Source organism: Molossus molossus, unplaced genomic scaffold, assembly GCF_014108415.1.
Source record: "Molossus molossus isolate mMolMol1 unplaced genomic scaffold, mMolMol1.p scaffold_m16_p_23, whole genome shotgun sequence".
Classification (NCBI taxonomy): Eukaryota; Metazoa; Chordata; class Mammalia; order Chiroptera; family Molossidae; genus Molossus; species Molossus molossus.
Window position 1 is genome coordinate 19,645,764 of NW_023425359.1, and position 26,651 is coordinate 19,672,414.

General features: G+C 44.7%; 1 protein-coding gene across 1 annotated transcript in view; it reads left to right on the forward strand.

Moving 5' to 3' along the window:
* Window positions 1-26,651, forward strand: part of ESRRG (estrogen related receptor gamma) — a 208,121-nt gene that overhangs the window by 139,636 nt on the left and 41,834 nt on the right. Inside the window, exons 4-5 of the mRNA XM_036277516.1 lie at window positions 4,615-4,725; window positions 8,291-8,452. Of these exons, the coding sequence (XP_036133409.1) occupies window positions 4,615-4,725; window positions 8,291-8,452 (273 nt within the window). The remainder of the gene's footprint in view (window positions 1-4,614; window positions 4,726-8,290; window positions 8,453-26,651) is intronic.

The following is a 26,651-nucleotide window of genomic DNA, read 5'->3' on the forward strand; positions in this document are numbered from 1 at the left end:
CTCCCTCCCTCTCCCCCTCCCGCTTAAATAAATAAATAAATTAATAAAAAAAAAAAAAAAAAAGAACGTGGGACCCACGGCCATCCTCCCTAGCTGGCCCTCCCGGCTCTGCCTCGCTGTTTCCGGTTTTCTCATTTGCGCGAAGGGGTAATAACAGCTCCCCTCCCCCTTCGGCTGGCTGTCAGGGTTCAACGTGTCCATGTGCACACAGACACAGCTCCCCATTGCCTGGAGTGGCACGAGGTCTTCCTAACAGAGGCTGCTAGTAGCGGGCTCAGACTCCGGTTTATCCCGGGGCGCTCCCTGTAGAGACTGTCACCCAGTTAACCACGAAGACCTTGGTGGGGTGGGAGGAGGCAACTTGCTGGGACAGGAGAGAGGGACCCACTCTGGTGCCGTGCTGCACGGTGTCCCTGTTTGGAGGGCAGTGGCAGAGACGCTGTGCAGGGGTCGACTGCTTCTTGTCTCAGGTGTTCCTCCAGAATGTGGTGTGGGCAGGGTTTCCCTGGAGTGTGTGTGGAAATACACAAATGACTGTCAGGCATCCCCCTTCCTCAGGAGCCCATGGACATGACAACTGCCTCAGGTTAGACTCATCTGAGTCAGGACATCGTCCCGAAGGGGAACCCGTCAGAGGTGGCCCCTAGAATCCCCAGCGTGGGGTCTGACACTGTTCCTCTCCTTTGCTTCTGCTCCTGCAGCTCCTCGAAGGAACTTCTCTCTCCTCTGTTCACGGCGATTCCCTCACAGAACTCTCGGGGGAGGTCAAGGGTCCTGCTAGGTGCTCCAAGCAGTGAGGTTTGTTTTCATAGCAAAGGACGCTGCAGTTTCAGGAAGACGCCTGGTAGACGAGAAAGTCTCCACTCTCTTCACCTTATTGGTTGAGGTCTTGCTTTTTCTTTTTCTTTATTGATTTTTAGAGAGAGAGAGAGAGAGAAACATCGATGAGAGACCCCACTGGGGATCGGGCCCACAACCTGGGCATGTGCCCTGACTGGGAATCAAACCGGCGACCTCTTGATGCATGGGTCAGCGTTCAACCACTGAGCCACACCGGCCGGGCTGAGGTCTTGCTTTTCTCCAGTCTGTTCCCCAGGCTCAGTCACAAGGCACGTTTGGTCACATTTATTTAATACAACTTTTCATGTAGTAGTCATCAACTTCATTATCTTTGAATTTTATTTTTTCACTTGAATGTGCTGATCTGCATCTTTCTCGAATATTCCAGGGCTCTTGGTCACTTGTGTGCTTAGCAAACCCTTGCTCGGGGACATTATAATGGGCATGTTTCCAATTTGGGGAAGGCGTCTGGTTTGTTACCCTCTGAAATGCCTCAACTCTGTGCTGTGGAAGCTGCCAATACTTCTGACTGTGGACTATATCATGTAGAAATTTGCATCTGGGCAGGAAATGTCGACTTAAAATTAGCTGATTTAAGAATCCCCAGTGCTGAATCGCTTTACATTTCTCGGCGTTGATTTGCCTCCCAGCATTTTTTCCCTCCTCGCCTCAGTCTTAGGCTCTCAATTTCGTAAATTCTGACAATGCAGGAGATTTGTGACTCCCGGGGGGCAGCGTAGGTACACTCAGCGTTTGAGGGGAACTGCGCTGAGAACCGTCCTACTTGGTAGGTAATGCCAACTATTAAAATCCTCTAGTAAAGAAAAAAAAAAGGTAATGGCAGTCTCCTGGTGCATAGACAAGCCGGTTGCCTTCATTAACTTCAAGTCCTGTCAAGCATGGGATAAGGTATCTTATTTCCTGGGAGAGAGCTTATTTTTAAACTTCTTCGAAACTGACTTTAGAACTGACGGGGAAACAGAAATCTTTTGTATTTGAGACTGTAAGGCTGGGAGGGGGCAGGGTGGATCACCATCACCGTCAGCGGAGATATTTCGATTAGACTGGTGTGTGTTTGGGATCCATCTGGATTTCTCAGGTCCTGACTGTAAATATTGTTCGTGGTGTTGGTTTGCGTCTGCTAAAAGAGCCAGGTGGAGGTTTTTGACGTGTATCAGGTTAATTGGATAATCGCTCTCGACTCAAATTTGTGTTGTGTGCTTCTAGCCAAAGTCAAGAATAGCGTTCTTCTGTTTGATGGGATTTGGATTCATTTCTCTGTCTATTCTAAAACGATCACATACATGAATGGTATCATTCGTGACAGGGATGAGCAGTAAACAGGATGGGATACCAAATATTCCTATAAATCACTTCAACATCGAATAGGATCATTATTTGGCTTGTATTTTTTGAATTCTCTTACCACTCCAATATACCCCAGATCTGTTTACTTACAGATTGCTGTCAAACTCCCTGGGGCTAGATTTTCAATAAATAATCATGATGTAAAATACATTTAAATAAAAATAATAGGCACTATTTCAGCAAAATTATGATATAGTGACAACTTCCTTATTTTCCTTGGCATTTTAAGGTTTATGAAATATTTTAGTAATACATTTGTATAATATCCAATTGTATTAATCTATTCATACAACATTAGACCATTACTGAAACACTTTGGGGAGGATATTGTTTTTCCATCCATTTTCTATTTGGAAAAGCCAATAGGTTAGGGAACTCATCGAAGTTTATGGAGCTAGTTAACAAAAGAGTCATTAAAAAACAAAAACAAACAAAAAAACACCTTAACCATTCTGACTTGCAAAGCATGCTTTATTATTATTATTATTATTATTATTGTTATTATTTTATCCTCACCCAAGGACATTTTTGCATTCATCTTCAGATAGAGTAGGAGGATTGGAGGGAGGAAGAGAGAGAGAGAGAAAGATCAATGTGAAAGAGACACATCCACTGGCTGCCACCCACACAACCCCAACCAAGGCCAGGGACAAACTGCAACTGAGGTACATGCCCTTAGTGGGAACCGAACTGGGGTCTCTCTGGACCACGAGCCAACGCTCTAATGGCTGAGCCAGACTGGCCAGGGCTATTTTTTAAAACATATTCTTCTTACACTACTTAGGAATACTGTGTTATGTCACTGCAAATAGTTTTGTTGTGACATGCAATATTATTTTCAGTGAATACTTAGTGGACCTAATTGCTCTGTGTTTTGATGTTTATCTGCCTAAACCCACTTAATTGCTCTTGAAATTGTCTCCTGATTTTGGTTAAACTCTGCTTTGGTGGTTTAGTGTGGCATTTCAGACTGTATCTAGAATCCAGAGTATGTTTGCGTGCTTTGCTAAAAGATAATCAACTCTCAAAGTAGTATTTATTATTAAGATAATGTGAAAACTTGGGTTTTTTTTATTTTTATTTTGTAGATCAACAGTAATCCTTACCATTTGAGTGTATATAGTCACCTTCAGGATTCACATAGGATATATCAACCTTTCCCAAACTGTTTCCTGTACTTCGGATAACTCACGACTCATGTGTCACATGATATTAATGATATTCCCAAGACTGGACCCTCGGTTATATCGGTTTGCAAAAACGTTGCTTCAGCTATGTCTTCCTCTGAGAGTGTCACAGGGCCATTTGCATATTAAAGGCTCTGAGAGGCCCTTCAGTAAAATAATAATACTGAGGGTGCTTTTAAACCAAATCTATTTTGAACACAGTTTGAAAAAGGCCAAAATATGTGCAATGCATTGCTTGGTTGAATTTATTAACGGATCATGTGTGACTGTTTCATCAATTACGGTACAACCAAATACCACAAAAAGTGGCTCTTCCTCCCGAGCGATCTTGTCTTTGTTTGGTAACGGCGTATGGGCTCCTGTTCTGAACTTGACCATGACACTCCAGAAGCCAGGTTGTTAACAGTCTCTTCCCTACCACTCCCCCATATAAATAAAACATTGCTTTCAACCCCATTCTTTTCTTTTTTTCCTTATCTTTTACGTTCATTGCCAGCCCAGATCTTGACCCAGCCCATCCCTCTTTAGGAGAAAGTTTTACAAAAGTCCATCTACTTTTGCCTTTTTCCTAACTCACCCTTCATCTCTGCCCTACTAACATACTCCTTCTTTGACATCCTAGCCTGAATTCATTCCGGAAGCTCCTTTTTCTGTCCTGGGTTCAGTCCACCCTGACTCGCACTTTCCTCTCATTTGAAAGAAAACACAGAGGTATGCCAAATGGTATTACCATTCTCCGTCTGAGACATGTTAATATGGAACAATCCTTGCATCTCATCCCAAGGGCACGTGTGTGCTTTCAACGCAGTTCATTCCACAGACCCATATTGAATCCTCTGTAGGTGCCGGGGTTGAGAGCGAGTCTACTGGTCTACCTGATCCTTCGCGTTGAGCTTTCAGGGGGGCTGATGGTACAAACTGCCACTGTCTTTCACGTGAGAAACAGTTTCTTCGTGTGAATTCCCATGAAACCATGCCTTTTCTTTGATGGCCTTGCATAAAATGTCAATCAGGTTTCTTATTCTCTTCTAGATTTGATTTCCAACCACTGGCCATCTTGGCGTAGCCACAACTTTTTTTTACATTCCCCCTAATACCACTGGGCCATTCTGCATCAGCTGTCCTTTTCCCTAGCACCCAAGGGTGATACTCTCTATGTGCTGCATTGAATTTAAGGACATCCAGCTCCATAGTAAAGCTGTGACCGTCTCGCCCACAGGGGTACGCCTCGACAGAGTACGCGGAGGCCGGCAGAAGTACAAGCGCAGAATAGATGCGGAGAACAGCCCTTACCTGAATCCTCAGCTGGTTCAGCCAGCCAAGAAGCCATGTAAGTACAGCAGACATGTCTGGCTTCCCGGCACCCAGAATCCCCCCCAGCTGGCTCTTGCCCATCCCTTCCGCCTCCCAGGAGTCTGGTCTTGGTTGGGGGGTCATGGCTTCATTCCCAAGGATTGCCTGTGAAGAGCAACGGCAACTCAGCTAATTATTGTGTTCTCTCCTGTGGTTTTTCTCCCCGCTACCTCCTTTCACCTAGTCATTTTGTGGAAGCCTACGCATATTAAGGCATCGCTTATATAGTGCGAATTTCACATTTACTGGTTATCTGTATTTTCAGAGGTACATAAAATGGATCATACTGTGATCATTAGTTCATTGGAGCTGTTAGTTTCAGATTTCACAAGAAAGTGATTTTTTGTAGTTTTCACTAACTAAATGAGTTTGACTGCTCAACCTCCCAATGAAAATACATTAGGAGCCTCATTAATTTGGAGCTAGAGAAGGTTAACACACTAGCTAGCAATAGATTAAAACAAGAATGGGCCCTACTAATAACAAGCACAGGTTGATGGTTCCGTCTCCGGCGCCCTTATGGGCGTTATGAATTGTTTTTAAAGAGCCCATGGTTTCGTAACGCCAGGTTGCAATTTGAAGGGGCGATGGTACGTTGCTAAAATGCAAGCCCCATTCTCTTTGCCATTAAGTAAAAGAGCTGGAATATAGATTGAGGCAATAACTGTATCCCATTTTCTGAAAAACCAGTTCCCAGCTGCTGTGCATTTTAGGGAGTTGATGCAAAGGGTTCACAGTAGGCACTGGGAAGCGCCTTTGTGGAGGGACTTCTCACGTTCAGCTGTCTTCGTCTCAGAAGACACAGCCAGCCCTCACCAGCAGTTCCAAAAAAGACACCTCTGTGTTTTTGTTTTTGTTTTTAATCGGCTTTCAAGGGAAGAGAAGAAAGTGTCCACTTCTAATTCAGAGTCTCCAGGAGGGGTCGCTGCTGTGCACCATTACAGTGAGCATATGGGGATCCGTTAAATAAATAAAACAGACCCTGAACTGTAAACGAAAGGACATTTTAGCTATGTCAAAGGAAAAACAACCAGTTTTACATAAAATTAAAGCTTAAGTGAACATATGGCATAGTTTCCTTTTGCCTTTCCAAAAAACATTATGTTGATTATACCTTCAATTGTCCAATCTGGCATCCCCTCCTCAGCCCGCATTAGCTGTTTGGCATTCTGCAAAGGCAGTCTCGGACTGCACTAAGCAGATTTTGCACATTATAATAAAAAACTTTCTGATAATACAATAAAATGCAATAAACACGAATGCTTAATTTCATTAGAGGTCTCGTTTTCCTGGATTCAGTAATACACGGAGTGCCCATCGCTCATTCATTTTAATGTAAACACTGACAAAGACCATTGATACTTTCCTCTATTGAGAGAAAAATGCGCACCAGCCCGCGACAAAGGAACGTCTCTCCGGTTTCCTGAGTAAACCCGAGGAATTGGAAGTGTCTCGTCAAGTACCTTGAAGGAAATTACAGCAATTTCAGGGAGCTTCCTTTGTCCGAGATAAAGAGGACTCCTAATAAATCATTACTCATTATCTCAAGGCCCCTGTGTTAATTTTCCTGAGTCCATCCAATTAGTGTGTTTTTGTAACAAACATTTATAAAACTTAATTTTCAGATACTGTCAGATAAGTGTCAAGAGACGATGCCCAGGCTTTGCACAGAAAGGGCTGGGAGAGATGTCTGCACACTGACTGATTATGAACCACCAAAGCCCAAGCATGGAGATTGGGTCCTATTGATTCTAATTAGGGAAACATTAAATAAGATTTACCTAGCTGCTGGCTGTTCCTCTTTCTGAATGATGGGAATTTCCCGGCTTCTACCAAATTTCTCTGACCCCGAGTCAAGTTCTCATTGATTTGGTGGAAACAGGTAGCACGTCTCCTGTGTTCAGCGAGAACTGGAACGAGGGTTTTCTCTGGTTGTGTGTCTGTGCACTTGATCCTTGCGTTTTCCTCTAATCCTGAGAATCTGGGGGTTGCTGACAGGTTTTGTTACATGGTCAGAGCAATGAAAGCTGACACTTTTCCCAGCATAACTGAAAACACAGGGTGTTGTTTCTATGGCCCCTACAAGAAGCAACTGTCATTCTCTGCGGTCCCTGCAAATTAAAAAAAAAAAATTCTATTTGACTTTCTCTTTTTACTAGAAAATATGGCATTTGGGGGAGTATTTTCTCCCGTAGCCGCAGTTTAATGATAATTGAATATCTCTGCCAATGAATGGTTATCTGTTGATTATTTGCAGTAAATATATTCCCTCTGGCGGCGATAATAATAAAATATTAAAATATGTCAGAAAAAAATACTTTCTAGTTTGGATAAGTCTCCTTGTGATTGTGTTAAAGGAGAGGCACAGAAAGCTATGTTTTCCGTTCTAATGTATCAGAAGTCTTCCAATTTGGGTTAAAAAGTTAAGATCTTATGGTGAAAGAAAAATGATGTAGTGAACAGGGAACGTTAGCTTTGCACACAGAATCCCGTCTAATACTCCATTTTCCAGAGCAGTAGTACATAGAACATTGAAATACACCGGTTTATTCCTACCCATTGCTAGAGCCTCACTTAGCAGAAAGTGTAACGTCTAAAGCTACACACAGAAATGGAAAATCAGGCCGAGAAGAAAAACCCTTCTGTTAGCAAAGCTTTACAACCCTTCCATAAACCCCGTCACGCCCCTCAGCAGTAAAACACGTTTGATGGGATGCTTTTCATTTGTCTCTAGTGTTTATTTTATGAAGGTTTTTAAAAACATATATCATAAATGCCAGGCAGATAAATCTGAACCAGAAAATGAACTAAAGACAACAGATGAAAATAGGGGATTCAGGAATTAGACAGTCCACAGGGAACATGGTGTAACATTTAAGTAGGAGTATTTTTCTGGAAACCGATATTGGCTATATTTGAGAGATTGGCTGAGGATGTGGGGAGAGGGTGATAGAAAAGAAATTCCTGTTTAATGCATCCCACAGAGAGAGTGTGATTTCGTCTGTAATTCACCCAGGCAGAAGGCTCTGGCCTTTACTCTTCTTTAAAGGAATTAAGACAATTAACGACGCTCATGCCTATTAGGACGATGGGCATTCGTAGTAAGAAGCCTTCTACATTATATTCTAGATTTCAGTGGTTTGCTGTGTAGTTTTATTTTCAAGCTGTTGTGTACTATTTAATCTGCTTCCCCAAATCCCACTTACGAATCAAAGCGGGAACCTGGAGAGCCTCTAACGTCTCTTATCTGTTTGCTATAAAAAATTTCATTCTAGGACCAATGCTTCATGCCCACACAGGCGGGCAGAGCAAAGGAAGAGAGGAATGCACCCTGTTACGCTACTGCGGGAGCTTGTCTTGCTAGGAGTCTTCCGGAGCACCGTTTCATGTTCTGATATTGAACCACGAGTAGAATATGCTGGGTTTATTGTAGACGATTGGAATTATTATTTTTTTTTTTTCAAAACACAACATGCTTTGAGGTTTGTGAAAGAAAGATGATGCTACTAGTGACCGTGTAGTGCTCTGGTCTGATCCCGCAGATAACAAGATTGTTTCCCATTTGTTGGTGGCTGAACCGGAGAAGATCTATGCCATGCCTGACCCCACCGTCCCGGACAGTGACATCAAAGCCCTCACGACACTGTGCGACCTGGCCGACCGAGAGCTGGTGGTTATCATTGGATGGGCGAAACATATTCCAGGTACGTTTTCTGAGAAAAAGAAAGAAAGAAAGGAAAAAGAATAAGGAAAAGGTTCAGTTAATTCCGTAGGTATTATATGTACATTTAGGCAAAGTCTACATTTTCTCGTTAGGATCGTTTTTAACCTTTGCGTTTGCTGTTATCATACTTAAGTTAGCGCTTTGCTGAACTTCACAGAACCGTAAACCTTTCTGTGTCTGTGCCAACTTGGACTCTTGTCAGTTATGTTTTTTTCTCATATGAAGGTGCTATTGCCCATGTAAGATAAAGGAAATAGAATTTAAAAAATGTGGGGGGTATTTTTTTTAAAATTCAGAGCTTTCTCCTAAGAAAATGCTTCTGCTTTTTCTTTTCATGTTAAAAAAAATGTTTCTGTCAAGAGTAGTTTAATGTACCTTTTCTCTCTTTTTTAAGGATAACTTTTCTTATTGTTCATAGTGGCCATTTATACTACTCATTCATATACTGTTCCTATTCATAAGCTATGCTTGGTTTACAATTAGATGTTTACCGTGGATTTATACAGAAATTTGGAAATGTTAAATTGACATCAGAAATTTTCTCATGTGGTAACTTAAACGTAGCATTTAAAAATTGCCTATTGCTTTCCCTTTCCTGACCGATCCTATAATATCAAACCTATGTCTAATCACATGTTGTGAGATGCTGAGTAGTCTAGAATTATTATTTTTTGTTGGCTTGCATCTTGATCTTCAAATAGTTTATAAGACGATTCTTGAAGGATGGGCAATATTTTTCTGGTACAGTTAACTTATTTCTGTCTCCTTAAACTAGTTTGTCTTTATGCTTTGAATGCTACAGTAATTTCTTTAATGAAATTGATGGAAGTCCCTTCCCCAGCCCACACTGAAACCAATTTATTGGTCATGATACGCCCGCTATGTTGCTAACAGTCGTAACGAACTGTCAGGCAGTATCGCAGTGAAGCTAATTTGAAGTCATTAGGTGTGCGGCGTTCAGGCGACAATTTGTTACAGTGGTTAGAAACACAGCTGACATTTCTGAATGGCTTTGTTCGCTGCTGTTCTAGATGAGGCCAAGCAAATTGTAAACTAATTTAAACATCACTCTGTATTATACCAGCTACTTTGTCTTACACTGTTTGCTAATAAAGCACCCCAAATTAAGTCAAAACTAGTTACATAGGTGAGCTTGAGTGTGTTCTTCAGATGATACCTAGACGAGGGTCACTGCACGTACAAAGAGTATGAGACCTGGGTCATAGGAGTGGCTGACATTGCATTGGGATTGTAATCACATGTGCGACTCAAGAAAAAGAAAGAAAGAAGAATATGCCCCACAACACTAAGAATGTTGGCAGTGAGAACACTTAGGATTTGCTTGAACAATAAATATAAACTTATCTGGAAGGAAAGTGCTATGAAGGGTTTTAGAGCCAAAAGAAACAAAAGTAACATTGGTTGAAATCTCCAGAGATACGTTTTTAGATAATCAATATATATTGTCATTTATATTTGTATACTTTATCATTTTATACACACACACATATGTTTAACATATATTATTCTTTTATTTTTTTCCTTTATTGCTTTTTAGAGAGAGAGAGAGGAAGGGAGAGGAAGAGAGAGAGAGAAACATCGATGAGAGAGAACATTGATTGGCCGCCTCTTGCACGCCCTCCACTGGGGATCTGTCCCACAACCTGGGCATGTGTCCTGACCGGGAATCGAACCGGCGACCTCCTGATGCATGGGTCGACGCTCAACCACTGAGCACACCAGCTGGACTAACATATCATTATTCTTTATTCTGAGCAACTCAGTTTCTCAGCCTTGACACGATTCACATGTGGAACCAGATCGTCCTCTGTTGTGACGACTGTCCTGTTATTGGTAGGATGTTATCTGCACCTTTTGCTTCTGCCCACCAGCACCCTTGAGTTGTGACAAGCAACAGTGTCTTCAGACATTGCCAGATGTCCTCTGGGGGTAGATGTGCCCGTCCCCAGCTGAGAACCATTGTTCTAACCCAGGGATGGCTTATTATTGCCCTTAATTCAGAGATTTGAGCAGAGGGTGAAAACAGGGGCCCAGATTCACAACGGTACCCGGTGCCTTCAACGCACATCCTCAGCATTGCTTCCTGCAGTCGAATCAGGATAGTTTAGTGCCCTGGTTGGTTGCACTGGAAAGAACTCTTTCAAAATAATAATGATGATATACTTATTAATAACAACATCATGATGCTTGGCCAGGGTGGCTCAGTGGCTGAGCATCGACCCTGCACCAAGAAGTCACCGGTTCGATTCCCGGTCAGGGCACATGCCCAGGTTGTGGGCCTGATCCCCAGTGGGGGGCATGCAGGAGGCGGCCAATCGATGTTTTCGCTCATCGATGTTTCTGTCTCTCTCTCCCTCTCCCTTCCTCTCTCTCTGGAGATGAATAAAGAAAAAATAATAATAATGACAGCATGAAAGGCTAAGTCACTAGGACTCCAAACCATCCATTATTTCAGAGAATGCTCCCCAAGTCCTCCCTGGTTTAAGGGAGTGGTTAAGCCAATGTTCGGAGCTGGGACAGACATTCCGTAATGAGGACCAATACAGCTCAGCGCCTCTTTTCCACGCGCTCCGCTAAGAAAGTCAGCGACGAATGTGTGGGTCCCCTGTGCATCAAGTAGAAATGTCAGCTTACAAAGGAACCTGTCACCATATGGGGACTCGAGTGACTTTTGTGAAGACAGTAACTTTAAATAACTCTGGGTAACAGCCGTGGCAGTGCTGGAAACAATGACTGCACGATTATGTGTTCAGACTTAAACCGAGGCTTAGCATTGGTGAGCACTGACGTTATTCTCCCTCCATGGAAAATGCCGGCGCAGGTCACTGTGGAGCGATGACTCGCAGCTGTGCTCTCTGTGATACCCCGAGGGCGCTTTCAATGATTGCAAGGAGTATCTTGGCTTTTCAGAAAGGGATTAGCTGAACAAGAATTAACTGGAATGCTTTTTACCTTTTTAGCAATAGGGGTGCCACGGGGCGCTTTGGGTTAGAAGGATGCTCCGCTCTCCAGAGTGCTGGTAGACCTGGGTTCCGATCGCGGGGGGCAGCAGCAGTGCAGAGTGGGAGGGGTGATGGCAGAGGGAATATGCAGGTTACAGTCACATTTCTGCCTCGACGGAAGTAAAATGAGTTGCTGATCACGTAACCCAGACCTGCTACCTGGGATCAGAGCTGGGATGACACCAGCGTTAGTCTTAACTTCAGAACTCTTTATTTTGTAACACTAGAGAAACCTTTCTTTAAATCGTCTCTTTATCGATCTTAGAGAGGGGGGAGGAAGAGGAGAGAGATAAAAACATCGAGGAGAGAGAACATGGACTGGCCGCCTCCTGCACGCCCCTCACTGGGGATCAGGTCCACAACCTGGGCATGTGCCCTGGCCGGGACTTGAACCAGCGACTTCTTGGTGCAGGGTTGATGCTCCACCACTGAGCCACACCGGCCGGGCAAACCTTTTTTTTTGTTTAATATACTCAAATTTAAGCCTTTGCTCGCTTTATCCTACTGTGTTCTCATTGTGTGAAATATCACAAACACACACAGGGAGATGCACACACTTTTTAACATGTTTTTATTGATTTGAGAGAGAGAGGAAGGGAGAGAGAAAGAGCAACATCGATGTAAGACCGGACACCTGGGTATGTGCCCTGAGGTGCAATTGAACAGGTGACGTTTCGGTGACAGGATCACACTCAACCAACTGAGCCCCCTGGCCAGGGCCATACACACACACTTTTAAAAAATCAAGTGTAACATCTAAGATAAGATCGGTAGTGTCTGCACCACTCGGAACGTACTATTCCGTATACTTGCTTTGGCTCCATGAAAAGGGGACGCATTCAACAAAAAAAAAAAAAAAAGGAAAAAAATACATATGAAGTGGGCCTTTTTTATTTTTTATCAGTAAATAGAATTAGTTGACTTTCTTACATAAATCACAGACATGGAAAAGGGGATTGTTATGAAACATGACCATCCTTTATCTACAAGGAAAAAAAAACCACACACACACACAAGTGCTTTAGAAAATGCTTGACTTTAGCTGGAGGAGGGTAAGGGCACGAGAACAGATGATGGTACCCTAATAGCCCTTTTTAAGAATGACAGGGCCCTGCCATTAGCATCCTCTTATATCCTTAGAAATTGCTCCTGCCTCGCTTTTCTGCCTCCTATCTGGCTGACTCCTTTTTATTTCTCTTTCAATTCCGTGCGCGCTCGGATAAGCGCGTGCTAACACAATATGATTGAGCTGTAAAACGGGGCGCTGTCGTCTGTAATCTCTTTTATGTAGATACGGAGGCTCGGCACACTCCACTTCCTTCTCTGGCCATTGTGGGCCTTATTTTTTTCAGAGTGGGCTGCCAAGGAAGAGAGGCCCCGTCCACATCAGAGCTAGGTTTCACGGGGTGTGATAAGACGATGATCAGCCCCACCGTTAGACCTGTTATTGTCTCTCTGCTGTTGATTAAAATATTGCGGTGTCCTCGAACTCGGTGCGCGAAATGCAAAGTGCCCTTCGTCCGACGGGGCTCAAAGGAGCATAACCCATATCAGCTGAGCCTGTAGAAGCAGCGTAAATATATTTATGGATGTGGACAGTTGACTTGAAAAGCAGAGGGAGGCATTGGAACATTTTAGACACCTTTGTTCTTTTGCAAATAGGGCACATTTTTTTTTTTTTTCTTCTGGGTAGGTTTGTTTCTTTTTCACATGCCAAATTAAATAATTACCTACTGGTCAAGTTTGGGGGCCTTGAGTCACATTTTTTTAAATTGTGTCATTGTAATGACAGCAAACAGGAAAAAAATAAATAAACAACCTGTAGTTTTGCTTCATACCAAGTGAAAGCAGGAAACAGAAAACTGTAAAAGAAAAGCCACACCAGGAAAATAATGTGATAAAACGGTCTTTATGTACAGCTATTCATGTTGGAAACAAATCGGAACTACAGAAGCTAGTGTTTCCGTTTATTGGAAACGTGTTTTGTGAAAACTTTACTGGAAGCATGTATCAAAAATTGCTCGTGGATTTGGCTTTTTAAATCTTTCCCAACAGAAGTATTCGGACTGTTCTAGAAAGGACAGAAATCTCTCAAGAACATGGACGAACTAGTTCTACGTTAGGATATAAATTCGTGGGAGAATAACTTAGAACATTTATTGCTAATAATGCTGTGTAAAGATACATTTATTGTTCTAAAGCATTGTGTTTTTTTTTTTAAATGCTCACCTGAGGATATTTTTCCATTGATTTTCAGATAGAGAGGGAGGGAGGGAGAGAGAGAAAAACATCAACATGAGAGGGACACATCAAATGGTTGCCTCCCGCATGACCCTGACCAGGGCCTGGGATTGAACCGCAACCGAAGTACGTGCCCTTGACCAGAATCACACTCAAACTCTTTGGTCCGTGGGCCGACGCTCTAATCACTGAGCTAAATCTGCCAGGGCTAAGGCATTCTATGTAGAGACCAATTATTAAGATTGAATCATCCTCCAACCAAAATTGTGGAAGATCTGTTTTTGTTGTTTTTTAATTCTCACTATATATCTTAAACTGGTAGCACACTGAGTGATTATGATATGTGCAAAAGCACAAGAAAGTGTGGTGGAGAGAATCCCCGTGAGATTCCAGTGCTATTTGTAACACAAAGCCTGCTTCCATGTGTGTAAGTGTGTTACGGTTTGCGGTGTAGGAAACGGGGCATCGCTGACTCAGAGTATTCATAAAGAGCACCAGATACTCTGCTTGGGGTTGTATCATTGGCACTTGATACATTTTTTATTGATTTGTTGATTTGTTGATTTAAAAAATGCACGGCGCAGAACTGTTAATCAGCACGGCGTAGTGGCGTTGACATGGGGGTGTAATTTCTACTTTGCTGTGGACATGAACGGACAACAGCTTCTGTCCTCGGGACCAAGTTCTCTTTGGCGCCTACGGCTTCATGGTTTCCGAACCAGGACGTAGTGGAGTCTTTTCGAGAAGTGGAAAAAAATACACATTTAAGATCACAGCCCTAGAACTTAATAACACCAATGCTATTATAAGTTATAAGTATATTCAATGATCCAGTACGTGGAGGTTACATTTCATGGATCTGGTAGTCATAGACCTCAGCTGTGGTGTGTAAGGGTAGAGTGATTCTGCAAGTAAAATCAGAAAAACTCAGTTGCATGAGAGGAGTCATTTTTTCTTTTGTGCATTACTTAATTGCTGTAGCCATTAGTTATGTTATAAAAATCAAATGAGGGGAAAAATAGACACGTAAGTCATACACATGCGTGTAATGATTTGCGAGTTATAAAGCATGTTCTAGACGTAAAAATACTCAGTGTTCGTTTTAGTTTCTAAGATGCTGCAAGAAGATTGTCATTGGGTTGCAATTAAAACCAAATGATCCAAAAAAATTCAGAATAAATATTGGTTGTACTAGAAAGGGGGTCAGTTCATTCCCCGAGAGGAGCATGGATGGACATTGCTGTCGTCCTGTCCCAAGTGATTCAGTCCATCCTTCTCGACCAAACCTAGAATAACTGAATGCTCATAGGTTTCTGCTCCTACAGCTGTGAAACACAAATAGAAATGAGTACGTTAGGAAATACGTTGTGAAACGAAGAATCTCAAGTATCTCCTGAGGACTAATTCATGCTCCACAGATAACTTGCCAGAAACAAAAAGACGTTGACAAATTTCAATAACAAGTTTTTCGGTTGCTTAGACACCCACCCAGCTTCAAGAGACACCGAAATGCTGCCGTTCAAGATGCTGACAGGGATCTGTCTTTACCGCTCGGTGACATGTTCGTGTGATCGGAGTCACCGGCGGTCACCTGGCTGAGTTACCTGTGCTCTTGTGACTGCTGCTCCCCATTCCTGCTGCTCCATGACCAGGTCTCCCCACATCCATCCCTACATCCACTGCCCTCCGTACACAGCCAGGCCCTTGTGTAGCTCTGATCAGGAGGAAGCATGCAGTCATGCAGCTGACTGTCTCCAGGTGCCCAGCACAGTCCCGTACTGCGGAAGGTGCACAAGACATGGGGCGCGATCTTCACCCCGAGTCACGCACCTGTGTCTCCGTGGCTCACGAAGCACCGCGCACGCTTTCGTTTGGTGTCCTGTGGGTACTCCGTAGCGGGTTTTGTTCCTCCTGTCCTCCGTGATGCATGAGCCAGCTGGAGGGTCAGGAAGTTTGACTCACATTGTTAGGACTGTCGCTCGAACCCACAGGACCTTCCACTAGGTGACTTTGTGTGGGCAGCTTCACTGTGTCTTCCTCCCCTCCCCTCCCCCACCCCTGGTTCTGTCGTCTGTGCTGCATTACTGACTTCCTTTCCTAAGGGGTCTGCGTGGATGGAGCATGCTGGTCCCATCTAAACCTGCGTCTATGCAGTTACTAAAGGAAGGGTTCAAGGAGAGGAAGAGGGACAAGAAGGGAAATGTGCGACCCATCGTCAACTCGGAACGCCCAGGTGTTGGGAGGAGAGCCTACCCCAGAGGCGCTGACCACAGACTTTAACCAAATGAGGTGGTCTCTGCTTTGTCCCTCGTTGGAGGGGCTGGAGAAGCCCTCTGTGACAGGTGGCTGCAGCTGGATGCGTCCCCTCCCTGACTCTTGAGATTCACGGGTCATGGGATTTGGTTGAGAATTCTGGGCAAACTGGGCAGAAGTGAGCTGAGTGCTCGCCACCAAGCCAGATGTCACAGACCTCAGCCCCGCCACTTAGCCTGGAATAAGCTTCTCCCTCTCTCCCTCCCCTCCCTCCCTCCCTCCCTCCCTCCCTCCTTCCTTCCTTCTTTCCTCCCTCCCTCCCTGTCTCCCTCCCTCCCTTTCTTCCTTCCTTCCTCCCTCAGTTCCTTCCTTCCTTCCTTCCTCCTGCTCTCCCCCCTCCCTCCCTTCCTTTCTTCCTTCCTCCCTTCCTCCCTTCCTCCCTTCCTCTCTTCCTCCCTCCCTCCCTCCCTCCCTCCCTCCCTCCCTCCCTCCCTCCCTTCCTTCCTCAGTTCCTCCCTCCCTCCCTATCACAGGCACCCAGTGGGCTCTCAGACTCTGTGCCCGAGAGGGGCACACACAGATGAAGCACAGGTTCTGCCTGTAAGATCCTCACAGCGTAGTAGGTGATTCAGAAAGACGGAGTGACAACTATGGCCCCGGGATGAGGGCTGTGATAGTTCTCTCACACAGAGTCACGTGGACGGATAGAAGGGACGGGACAGGATGCGGGGCAGGATGCCATGAGCCCGGAGGCATAGGCAGAGGCCCCATTGTGAAAAATCCCAAATTTCCTGCCAAGGAAATAACATTTATACTGAAGGCAATGGGGAGCCATTGACATTTTTCATTGAAGGAACCGCCTTATAAATAACAAGGTCATCGCTTTGGAGCCGACTTATACAGAGAAAGGTTGCCTGGTACTTTTGAAAATACGTTACATCCCCGAGTGTTGCAGATGTCTACGTACTGTGTTTTAAAATGGTATCATTTTCAGCAGGATCTTGGTAATCGCTAAGCTCCTGGGAATGATAAGGTCAGTCATTCAGTTTACTATGTATCAAAATCTTTCAGAAGCCAGAAATAGCCTGGGTCTAGCGGAGGCTTATCAAAATATTGGCAACTTATCTAGACCTGGCCCATTCATGTCCTGTTCTGGAGTTCTGTTTGTAAAGGGAGCTGTTTGTCACCTCCGACTTCTAGGTTCTTCCCAAGCCTACTTGATGAGAGAGAGAGAAAGGCTTTTGTGTCTTGTGAGAAAAAGTATTATATGAAAAGCTGGTATGATTGGTATCACCCGTAGACGCTTCAGTGCTTAATTAAATCCCTCCCCCCGAAAGAATCGGAGGGAGGACAGAGCAGAGTGATTCCAACATGTTTTGCTTCTCACTTTGCTCCCCCTTGACCCTGTCTTCAACCCCGATCCCACCTCCCTCCTGTGGGCTGGTAACACGGTTACCCCCATGTCCCCCTTTATCTGCCTCAGCCAATCTCCAAATGAATGCGTGTCTCTCCTGGCCTTGGTTTTGACACTCTGGATATATTGATTAATAGTTGCCCTAAGCTCCTTTTAGCAAATCAAATTTTCACTTTTAGCAAGGATTTCGCCTCTGATTTATTCAGCAAAGTGAAATGCACTAAATTGACTTTGACATTCAGGGAAAATGGCTGAAAAACAAAGAGCAGAGGAAAGAGATATAAATCGCATGGCAGCTGGAGTCTTCAGGCATCAGACACAGTTTTCTGGAGAATCCAGAGCAACTGACAAGCGCTATTGAAACACACACAGGGAAGTGATTTCTTCACACACACACAAGAAAACAAAAACAACGAAACACGGTAACTGCTGAGTTTTCTTTTTGCAAGAGGGGTGTAAGTATTACTCAGCGGAACTGCGAATTTCTGGTACAATTCATATTTTCGTAGATAAAAATAACTGCCTCGCGCCGGATTGTATACATCAAAATGAGTTCATGAAACCGGGGAAGTAACCTAATTACTTGGGAAAAATAAATATTCAAGTCATCTCCCACAAAATGGAATGGTGGACTTAAAAGTGCTGGGGCTTGTCGTGTGTGTGTGCGTGTGTGTGCATGCATGTGTGCGCTGTGTGCCTGTGTGCGCGCGTGCACGTATGCGTGCACTGCGCACGTGTGTGCATGGGTGTGCATGCATGTGTGCACGTGTGCATGTGTGCACATGAATGTGCATGCATGTGTGCGTGCACATGTGTGTGCGCGTGTGTGTGCGTGCCTGTGTGTTGGAAAGAACGAAGCTTTCTGCCAAGAGGAGCATCGGAATTAATTTGGATCACCAACGTCAGTACGGAAAAGCCGTGTACCTTTGCTCTGCGCTATGACTTTCCCCCCAAGAACACCGGCCTCGGCTGTGGGTATTTTGTTTGTTTTTGCTTTTTGAATGTGACGGAGCCAGTTGCCTTCCTGTGGGACCAAGTGTCCGTGCGACAGTCCCCGTCGTGTCCAGGGTGCCGAGGGCTGCGATGAGCGCTGGGGGGAGAAGCAGCGGGGAGCACTGACCCGAGCGCTCTGCGGGCTCCTGGGGGGCAGGGAGGGCCCAGCGGTCTCGGGGGACGGGTGTTGCTGTTGGGGCCGGACAGACTGTCACCTCTCCTCTGCTGAGGGCTCCTGAGGGCCGAGAGAGCAGAGGGGAGCTGGAATGTAACGTCCATTCACCCCGTTCCTGTTCCGGATGGATTTTCCTATTAAGCGACGTCAGTCTCCACAGTCAAGGCTCTGTCCTCCCTTTAACTATGTAGGTTATTACTCGCTTTCCTTTAATTTTGGCAAATCTGTGTCCTGAACCAACCACGCTCTCCGTATCAGTAGCCTTTTACAAACCAGGTGACACGTTGCCACAGGCCCAGGTATGTCCACAGGTGCTTATGTTTTCCTAAAACCAGCCCCTTCCTTCTGAGTTCGGGCCAGTCTGCAGACCTCCTGGGTGAACATCAGTTCGAAGAATCCAGTAGAAGACCCTCTTTAACCTGCCTGAGCCACTTGCCTGACCAAGCTCTCTAGGAAGGGTGTGCTGTATAATAAGCAGAAAAAACACCTCCATTTCTAAAAACAATACCTTGATATTTCTCTTAGGAAGAACATTTCCTGTTTTCCCAGGAAAAGAATGTTTTTTTTTCCCTCCTTCCGAAGCAATCAACAGTTTTTCCTTGTACCAGGTTATTGTTTCTGTCCCTTCAGCAAGAGTCCGGAGTGATGCACAAAGTGTCCAAACTCCAAGTGGAAAGGACACTCAGTTTTCATTTTATTGTTTTTATTTATTTATTCATGTATTTGTTTATTTATTTTTTAATCCTCACCCGAGGATGTTTTTGCATTTATCTTCAGATAGAGCAGGAGGGAGAGAAGGGGGGAGGAGAGAGAGAGAGACATCAGTGTGAGAGGGACACATCCAGTGGCCGCCAGCCACACAACCCCAACTGGGGCTGGGGACAGACCACAACCGAGGTACACGCCCTTAGCGGGAACTGAACCCAGGTCTACCGGCCAGGGCTCAGCTTTCGTTTTAGACTTGGGTGTCTCTGGGTGCAGATCAGCATGCTGACTGTATGAACTGAAAGGTACTGGCACATTGTAATCTAGTGAAGGAGATAAAGACCACTCCTGGGTGATTCTGAGGGCTGGCTGGCTAGCCCATCCAACTAGTTAATCCCGAAACTTCACTGGGGTCCATTGATCACACAGCTTTGCTTCCAGGACGGAAATGATCTTCCCAATGCCCGAACACGCATGAAAGTCTAACTGGAAACAGTTTCCATTATAAAATCAAGGAGGAGAAAGGACCGTTTCTTCAGCTGGGTCTGCATTAAGCCCGTGGAGAGCTGGCGTCTGGGTTGGCCCAGCTACCCAGCTGCAGAGTCATCGGAGCCCAATTAAATAGCGTAACTGCAGGGGTGTCTCTGAAGAGCGGCTCCCTCCTCTCCGTAGGAAGGAGCATCCACACCTGTTTAACCTACATTAGGAAAGGATTAATTACCTGAAGTGCCAGCCCTCCCAGCCAGTCAGCATGTTTGTGGCAGGGCACACGGTGACCTGGGCCAAGGAGGGGGACAGGGGGAAGGAGCAGCTGGGGGTTCACGGAAACACTGGCTCCTCCTGATGTCCTCAGCACATTAGGGGAGAAAAAGTCCCACCGTACTTACGTTGGTGGTTTTCTGTGTCCCTGCAGAACCACGTGGCGGGGGTCTGCAAACAATCTTGTATACCTGATAATGGAATACACCCCAGAAGGTTGTTTCAACTGCGCGTCTTCCTGGGCTCACCTTTTGGGGAGAAACATGGGATTATTACTGAAGGCATTTCAGATTCCGTTCTGTTGCTGTTATTCTGATGGGAGGTGCTTTATGATCGAGTTTTTGAGGTGTTTCCAATATGCTTGCTTATTGAGACTCATGTCTAGAGGAAGCTTTGGGTCACCCTTTTTAAATAAGTGGAATAATACCACAGAGAGAACCCTTCCTCTGCTCCCACAAAAAATTCTCAGATGATTGAGCCAGAATGGACCTTAGAGAGCATTTCCTGGAACTTGGCATCTTCAGAAGAGGCACGACAACCTGTTGCAGTGGGCAGTGTACCCTCTTTGGCGTTGGAGACCTTGGTTTAGATTGTGGTGTTTCTGTATTGCGTGAACTTAGTTTGTGCATGTGTAAGGTGGGGAGTGATGTCTACTTTATAGGTTGCTAGGACAATGGGATGAGCTAATGTACAGGAAGTGCCCAGTCCAATCTTTGTCATTGTGATTTAGGTGTTCAGTAAACGTTAAATACCTTTGCGAGAACGTTCCCCTACGGATAAAGACACTTAAGACCAGGAAAGTTGAATGACTTACCCAAAGTCAGAAGCTAGTGGAGACTAAAACTCAGGTCTTTTAATTACCAATTGGGCACCAATGGACATTTATCATGGTCACTACCAGCTTACCAGAAAAGTGTGTACATTCTTATGCATGGTATTAAATATTAGCAATTCATTTTAACTTCAGCTCTTTTCTGTATTTTACCGCATGATATTACACTATGTACAAATGCACATATATTTACACAGATAATATATTTCTTAAAGATAAGCTAGCAGTGAGAAAGTTAGAGAAAACAGTATTGTGGTCCATTTTTATTACTATTATTTATTATTATTTTTTGTTATTCCTCACCTGAGGATATTTTTCCACTGATTTTTAGAGAGAGTAGAAGGGTGGGAGGGAGAGAGAGAGAGAGAGAGAGAAGAAAACATTGATGTGAGAGAGACACTTTGATTGGTTGCCTCCTGCATGACCCTGAGCAGGGCTGAGGATCTAACCTGCAACCCAGGTACATGCCCTTGACTGGAATCAAACCTGTGACCCTTTGGTCCAAGGGTTGGCACTCTAACCACTGAGCCAAATAGACCAGGGCTATTGTGGTATATTTTTTAAAAATTTCATACCACAGATTAGAAGCAAGAAACCCGTCTTTTGTTAATCTTGGATCTAGGCTGGATGTGTAATATCTCGTGTGTCAGATCGGAGCCCTCCCTGAAGGATGACGTATGTATAGGTCTGGCTCAGCATCCTTCTAATTCATGCTAAAGATCTGAAGATGCAGTGGAGAGAAATCCCTGGCTGAGGCTGAAGGTTGACCAACACGGCCAACAGCCCCAAGTGGCCAAAACTATGCTCAGTGGAGTGTCTTGTTGCTGAGCTAAGTGTCTGGGTAACATAAGGATAAAAGAAAACAAATACATGCAACATGATATGGACGAAGCATCTCTGGAAATACTTTCTATGTAAACACTGGTCTTTGAAAATAATATCTGTGGCAGATCTGTATATATCCTTTGGTTAAAATTAGCTTGTGGATAATTTATGGATTTCAGTTCACCTGGTCACTTATCTGACCCATTTATACTCAGTAGGGGTTGAGGTTTTAACATGTCTGTGTTTGCCATGAAACTAACTCAGACTTTAAAGGCAATTTTATATAGTTAGAATGGGATTATTTATTATTTAATTTGAATCTGACCGTCGTGTCTTGGCATGGTTGAATAAATTTTATATGGGCTGAGAATGGGTGATGGGTTATCTTCCAAACATCAACTGTGATAACATTTGAGGTATCTGAATATGGTAATGAGCTCTATAAATTCAGTTTGACATTTTCCTAAACACGTCGTCGTCTTCAATTCCCCGATGGAAATATCACGTGGAATATATTTTTGTAGCAAGCTAATACCTATTCATTCACGCACCGAAACAAAATACATAGCGAGAGCCCACCGTGCGTAGGCCGTCCACTAAAGTTATTCTTAGGAGGCCACCTCTGTCATTACCGTATGATTAATGAGGCCACATCGATCGGCTATCAAAATACTTTCCGAATTTCGATTTCAAGAGCGTGGCTTTGCTGCTCCTTCAAGATCATGGGTTTCACGCGCCTGTCACATGTCCTCCAGCCTTTAGCAGATGTGTTTGGAGAGAGATTCAGTCGAGTGTCAGCCACGCCTCAGGGTCCAGTTTCCGGCTGCACAGCTCCCCATCCCTGGGCTATTCCAAGGGCTAAAGAGAGGGTCTTCGGACTTGAACCGTATGGACATGGTTGAACCACCTCAGAAGCAGAATCCCTTCACGAGGGAGTGGGGGTCCCTTCCTTTAAGAAAAGCCCCTTCATTTACGGAATGCACGTGGGAAAATAGAACCGATTGCGGCTCCGGCTTTGCTGGAGGTTGTAAGGGTCGCATTGGGTCTCTGTTGTCAGCTCCTGTCCGCGCCCCCAGGCAGGTTCAGAGGCGCGGCCTGCGTCTTGCACCCCTACTTGGCTGTTATCCTGTCCGCAAGCTCTTAGCAGTCCTTTGTCTATTCGAGGCGACAGGAGGCCCTAGTCGAGGCTGCTTAGTCAGGGATATCAGCTTAGTTGGCAGCGAGGTGATTGCCAGTTGAAAAACAAGGCATTATTGCTCATTTTTTCCCTCTTATTAGTTTGATTACATTTGCAAATCAAATCAATCCATCAGACATGATCAGGCCTCGTCCGCATTTTAAGGAATAGTAATCTCCGGCTAATAAGATGCAAATGTGTCACATCGGTAAGTAACCAATAAATCATCGTCTTGTCTTCGGCAATCATTAAATATCAGAACCAACAGTCAATTTTTAGTATTTTCAATTTGCGATATGCCGCTGGAATATAAAGATAGATGGACGTAATTACACAAACCAAACACTATTTCAGTTCATTCCAGACAGCAAATTTAGTGGAAGGTATAACTGGCTTGTCATCACACTACATTATTCCTAGCGGTTCATGCAAAGTTCACAGACGAGCTTCAAATGGACATTGCCTTGTTTTCAACTTCCAACATTGTCCCTCCAGTGGCCCAAACTTTGATGGAAGGACTCGAACGGACTTCGGCAGCCGATGCCAACACGGGGCACAGATCCACTTCCGCCCATCAGGAACTGGGCACTGCCAGCTCCGATCTTCTGTATGTTCCATGAGAAAGAAAAGGAGCTCACAAAATGTAAAAGTGAAGCAAACCAAAAACAAACCAATAACTCTTCGGATGATTGATTTCATCCTCGTCTGTGTGGACAGAATAGGTTCCCCAAGGGGAGCAGGGAACACAGACGTTTTTATGTGTCTAAGTTTCACATTGTGAGTGGCGCTCTGTTCGGGGGTGTCTTCTTTTTCACCGAAGTCGCTCTCTGTGCACAAATACAGGGTCTTCACGTGGCCGGGGGCGGCGGGGGAGCGTGTGTTCATTGTTGGCACGCAGTGAAATGTTGATATGCATAAAATGGTATAATTCGCAGAACAAGAAAGGAAAGTTTTGGATGGAATATCTGATCTGAATGTTTCATTTTTTTTTTTCTTTTTCTTTATTGATTTTAGAGAGGGGGAGGGGAGAGAGAGAGAGAGAGAAACATCAACTGACCGCCTCCTGCATGCCCCTCCCTGGGGATCGGGCCCAGAACCTGGGCATGTGCCCTGACTGGGAATCGAACCGGCGACCTCTTGGTGCCTGGGTAGATGCTCAACCACTGAGCCACACCAGTCGGGCTGATCTGAATGTTTTTAAATTTTGCTTGCTTGGCAGCTCAATATCTTCTGATGAACTGTGACAATTGCCCATTCATTGATTCATCGATTCATTGATCCATTCATTCATTCGCAAGAATTCTCACAAATGGAGAATCCCGTCCAATATCTCCTGGCTCTATTTGATGATCTCAATGCAATCGATATTCAGACTTTACCATCCTGAACTCAGTATTTGTCCCTCGTCGATCTATTTCTCTTTTTGTGAGTTCTAACATTTTAACAAGAAATAAACCCCACTTTTCAACCACTGAGAGGATGATATTTAAAATTTGCAACGTTTTTGTTTTTCACTCCTGCCCTCGCTAGTTACCGACATCTCTCTGGCTCCTTCCCTTTCTGCAAAAGCTCTTTGCTCTCTTCAGTGTGCGTTGCTAAACAGCACGTGAAGAACATATTTCCATGATCTTAGTGCACCTGCTCCTTATTTTGGTGGCATTTCCAGTCTTCGGTGGCTGGTTCCAGTTTGTCTTGACAGACTGATCATATTCTTTACGGTTGAACTCAGAGCTTAGCCTGTGGCAGTGCCAATCCTTTGGCCAACGAGGGAAAAGTAAGTCGGGCGGAAAGCAAATTCTTTGGACTATTATTTAATGAAAAATAACTTACTTAAAGTTGTCAGAGTTGGATTTTCGACTGCATTACTTATTTATTTTAAATATGTTGGCATCTCGAATCACTCTGCTTGGCAGCGGGATGCAAAAGGACCCAGGAAAGATGTAATGGCACCGTCATTATAAGGTAGGGTCGAGTGGGGACAGGTGAGCCAAGAGGCAGTTGTAACAATGTTCTAAGTACACTGATGGGGTAGTGGAGTGTACCAGGGGTGCATAGTGGTGGGGACTCTAACTTTGGGGTCAGGGAAGGCTTCTTGGGTGGGAATCCAATGAGGATAAAGGTATGGGCAATAGCAAGGTGAAGTTTGAGTTCAACATTAACTTCCTTCGGTTAATGAAACCAATAGTGAAGGTTAAACTGGACCATTTCAATATATCATTCCCACTGTTAGCAGGACTGAAGAATATCATTCTTTGGAGAATGACGCACAATCTTTCACATTTTAAGAAACTACAACCTAGAAGTTGGATTAGACTCTGATTATGACTGGCCGGGAGCTTTCAAATCTAGACATTGCAAACCTGCAGTAGCTTGCCGTGGAGGTGAAGACAACGTTTGGAAGCAGGGTAATGGGTTTCTCAGATGCCTCGTGTGTACTACAGGCCAGACGTGTGGGCAGACCAAATACACCCTCCCTTCAGGAAAACCATTGTACGTGGCTTCTGTGCCCGCTCCTATCTCAGCATCCACTTGAAGTTAGATTTCCGGGATGTTTTTCCCTTCTGCAAAAACGGTTGTGACTTTTTCAAACACGGCTCCGGCATTTCCAGGGGCTGGTCTGGCCAGCCAGCCAGCGGACCTCAAGGAGCCCCGTCCGTAGCAGCGACTGGCAAGAACCCTATGAGTTACAGCTGTGGAAAGGTACACAGCTCCTGCCTTTGACACTTTCCACCAGAACCTTATGCTCTCTCTAACCGATTTACATACCACCATGGTATGTTTAATTTGCTTTTTCATCAAATCAATAATGGGTCTAATTGAAAAAATTGGCAGTGCCGCGTGCAACCTGACTACGGATCTGCGATGTTTGCCGGCTACAGGGAGTGCTGTGTGGCGCGGTGGCAGACACCTGTGTTATCGGTGCGCCCCCGCGACGGATGCACGTAAACAAACATGAACACAGGTGAGCACCTGCACCTGTCGATCAGGATGCTCTGGGAATTAACCCCCTGGCTTTCGGCTTGAAGGATGACATTTACATCTTGAATGCGTGAAATGTGTCAGCTCGCACACTTGCACCCTCAACTCAGCAGCCAAGCACAGGCAGCCCCGCTCTGATGTTTTTCCTGGACACCTGGGTGCGGCAAATCAGGGCCAGGTTTGAAGTCCCTGGCCACATATTTAAATTTTTCATTAGAGACTTTTTTTTTTTCTTAATTGATAGAGAGGGAGGGAGGGAGAGAGTGAGAGAGGGAGGGAGGGAGAGGGAGAGAGAGATAGAAACATCGATGAGAGAGAACATCATTCGGCTTCCTCCTGCATGTTCTCCACTGGGGATCAGGCCCACAACCTGGGCATGCGCCCTGACCGGGAATCAAACCAGCAACTTCCTGCTGCATGAGTCAATGCTCAACCCCTGAGCCACACTGACCGGATGATTGGAGACTTTATTTATGAATCGTGATTGGAAAATATTGGACAGGTATGACTCAGTCTAAAGAACTAGCCCTCGAACTTTGGAAACACACCTCTAGAACTGTATGGTGAAGCTTTTGAAACTGAGTTCTATTTCTCATCCCCATCCAGAATGGATTTTGGCAACATCATCATACTGATGGAGCGACAGCCCCGTGTTCATTGTTATCTCCAATTATTCTTCAAAGCAGCCCTATAGTTGAGAATCACCTCTGAAACCATTTTACATTGGAGAAAATGGAAGGTTCGAGGAGTCGAATAACTTGCCTGAGATCCCAAAGCGAGAAAGGCTGTGACGATGAAATTTA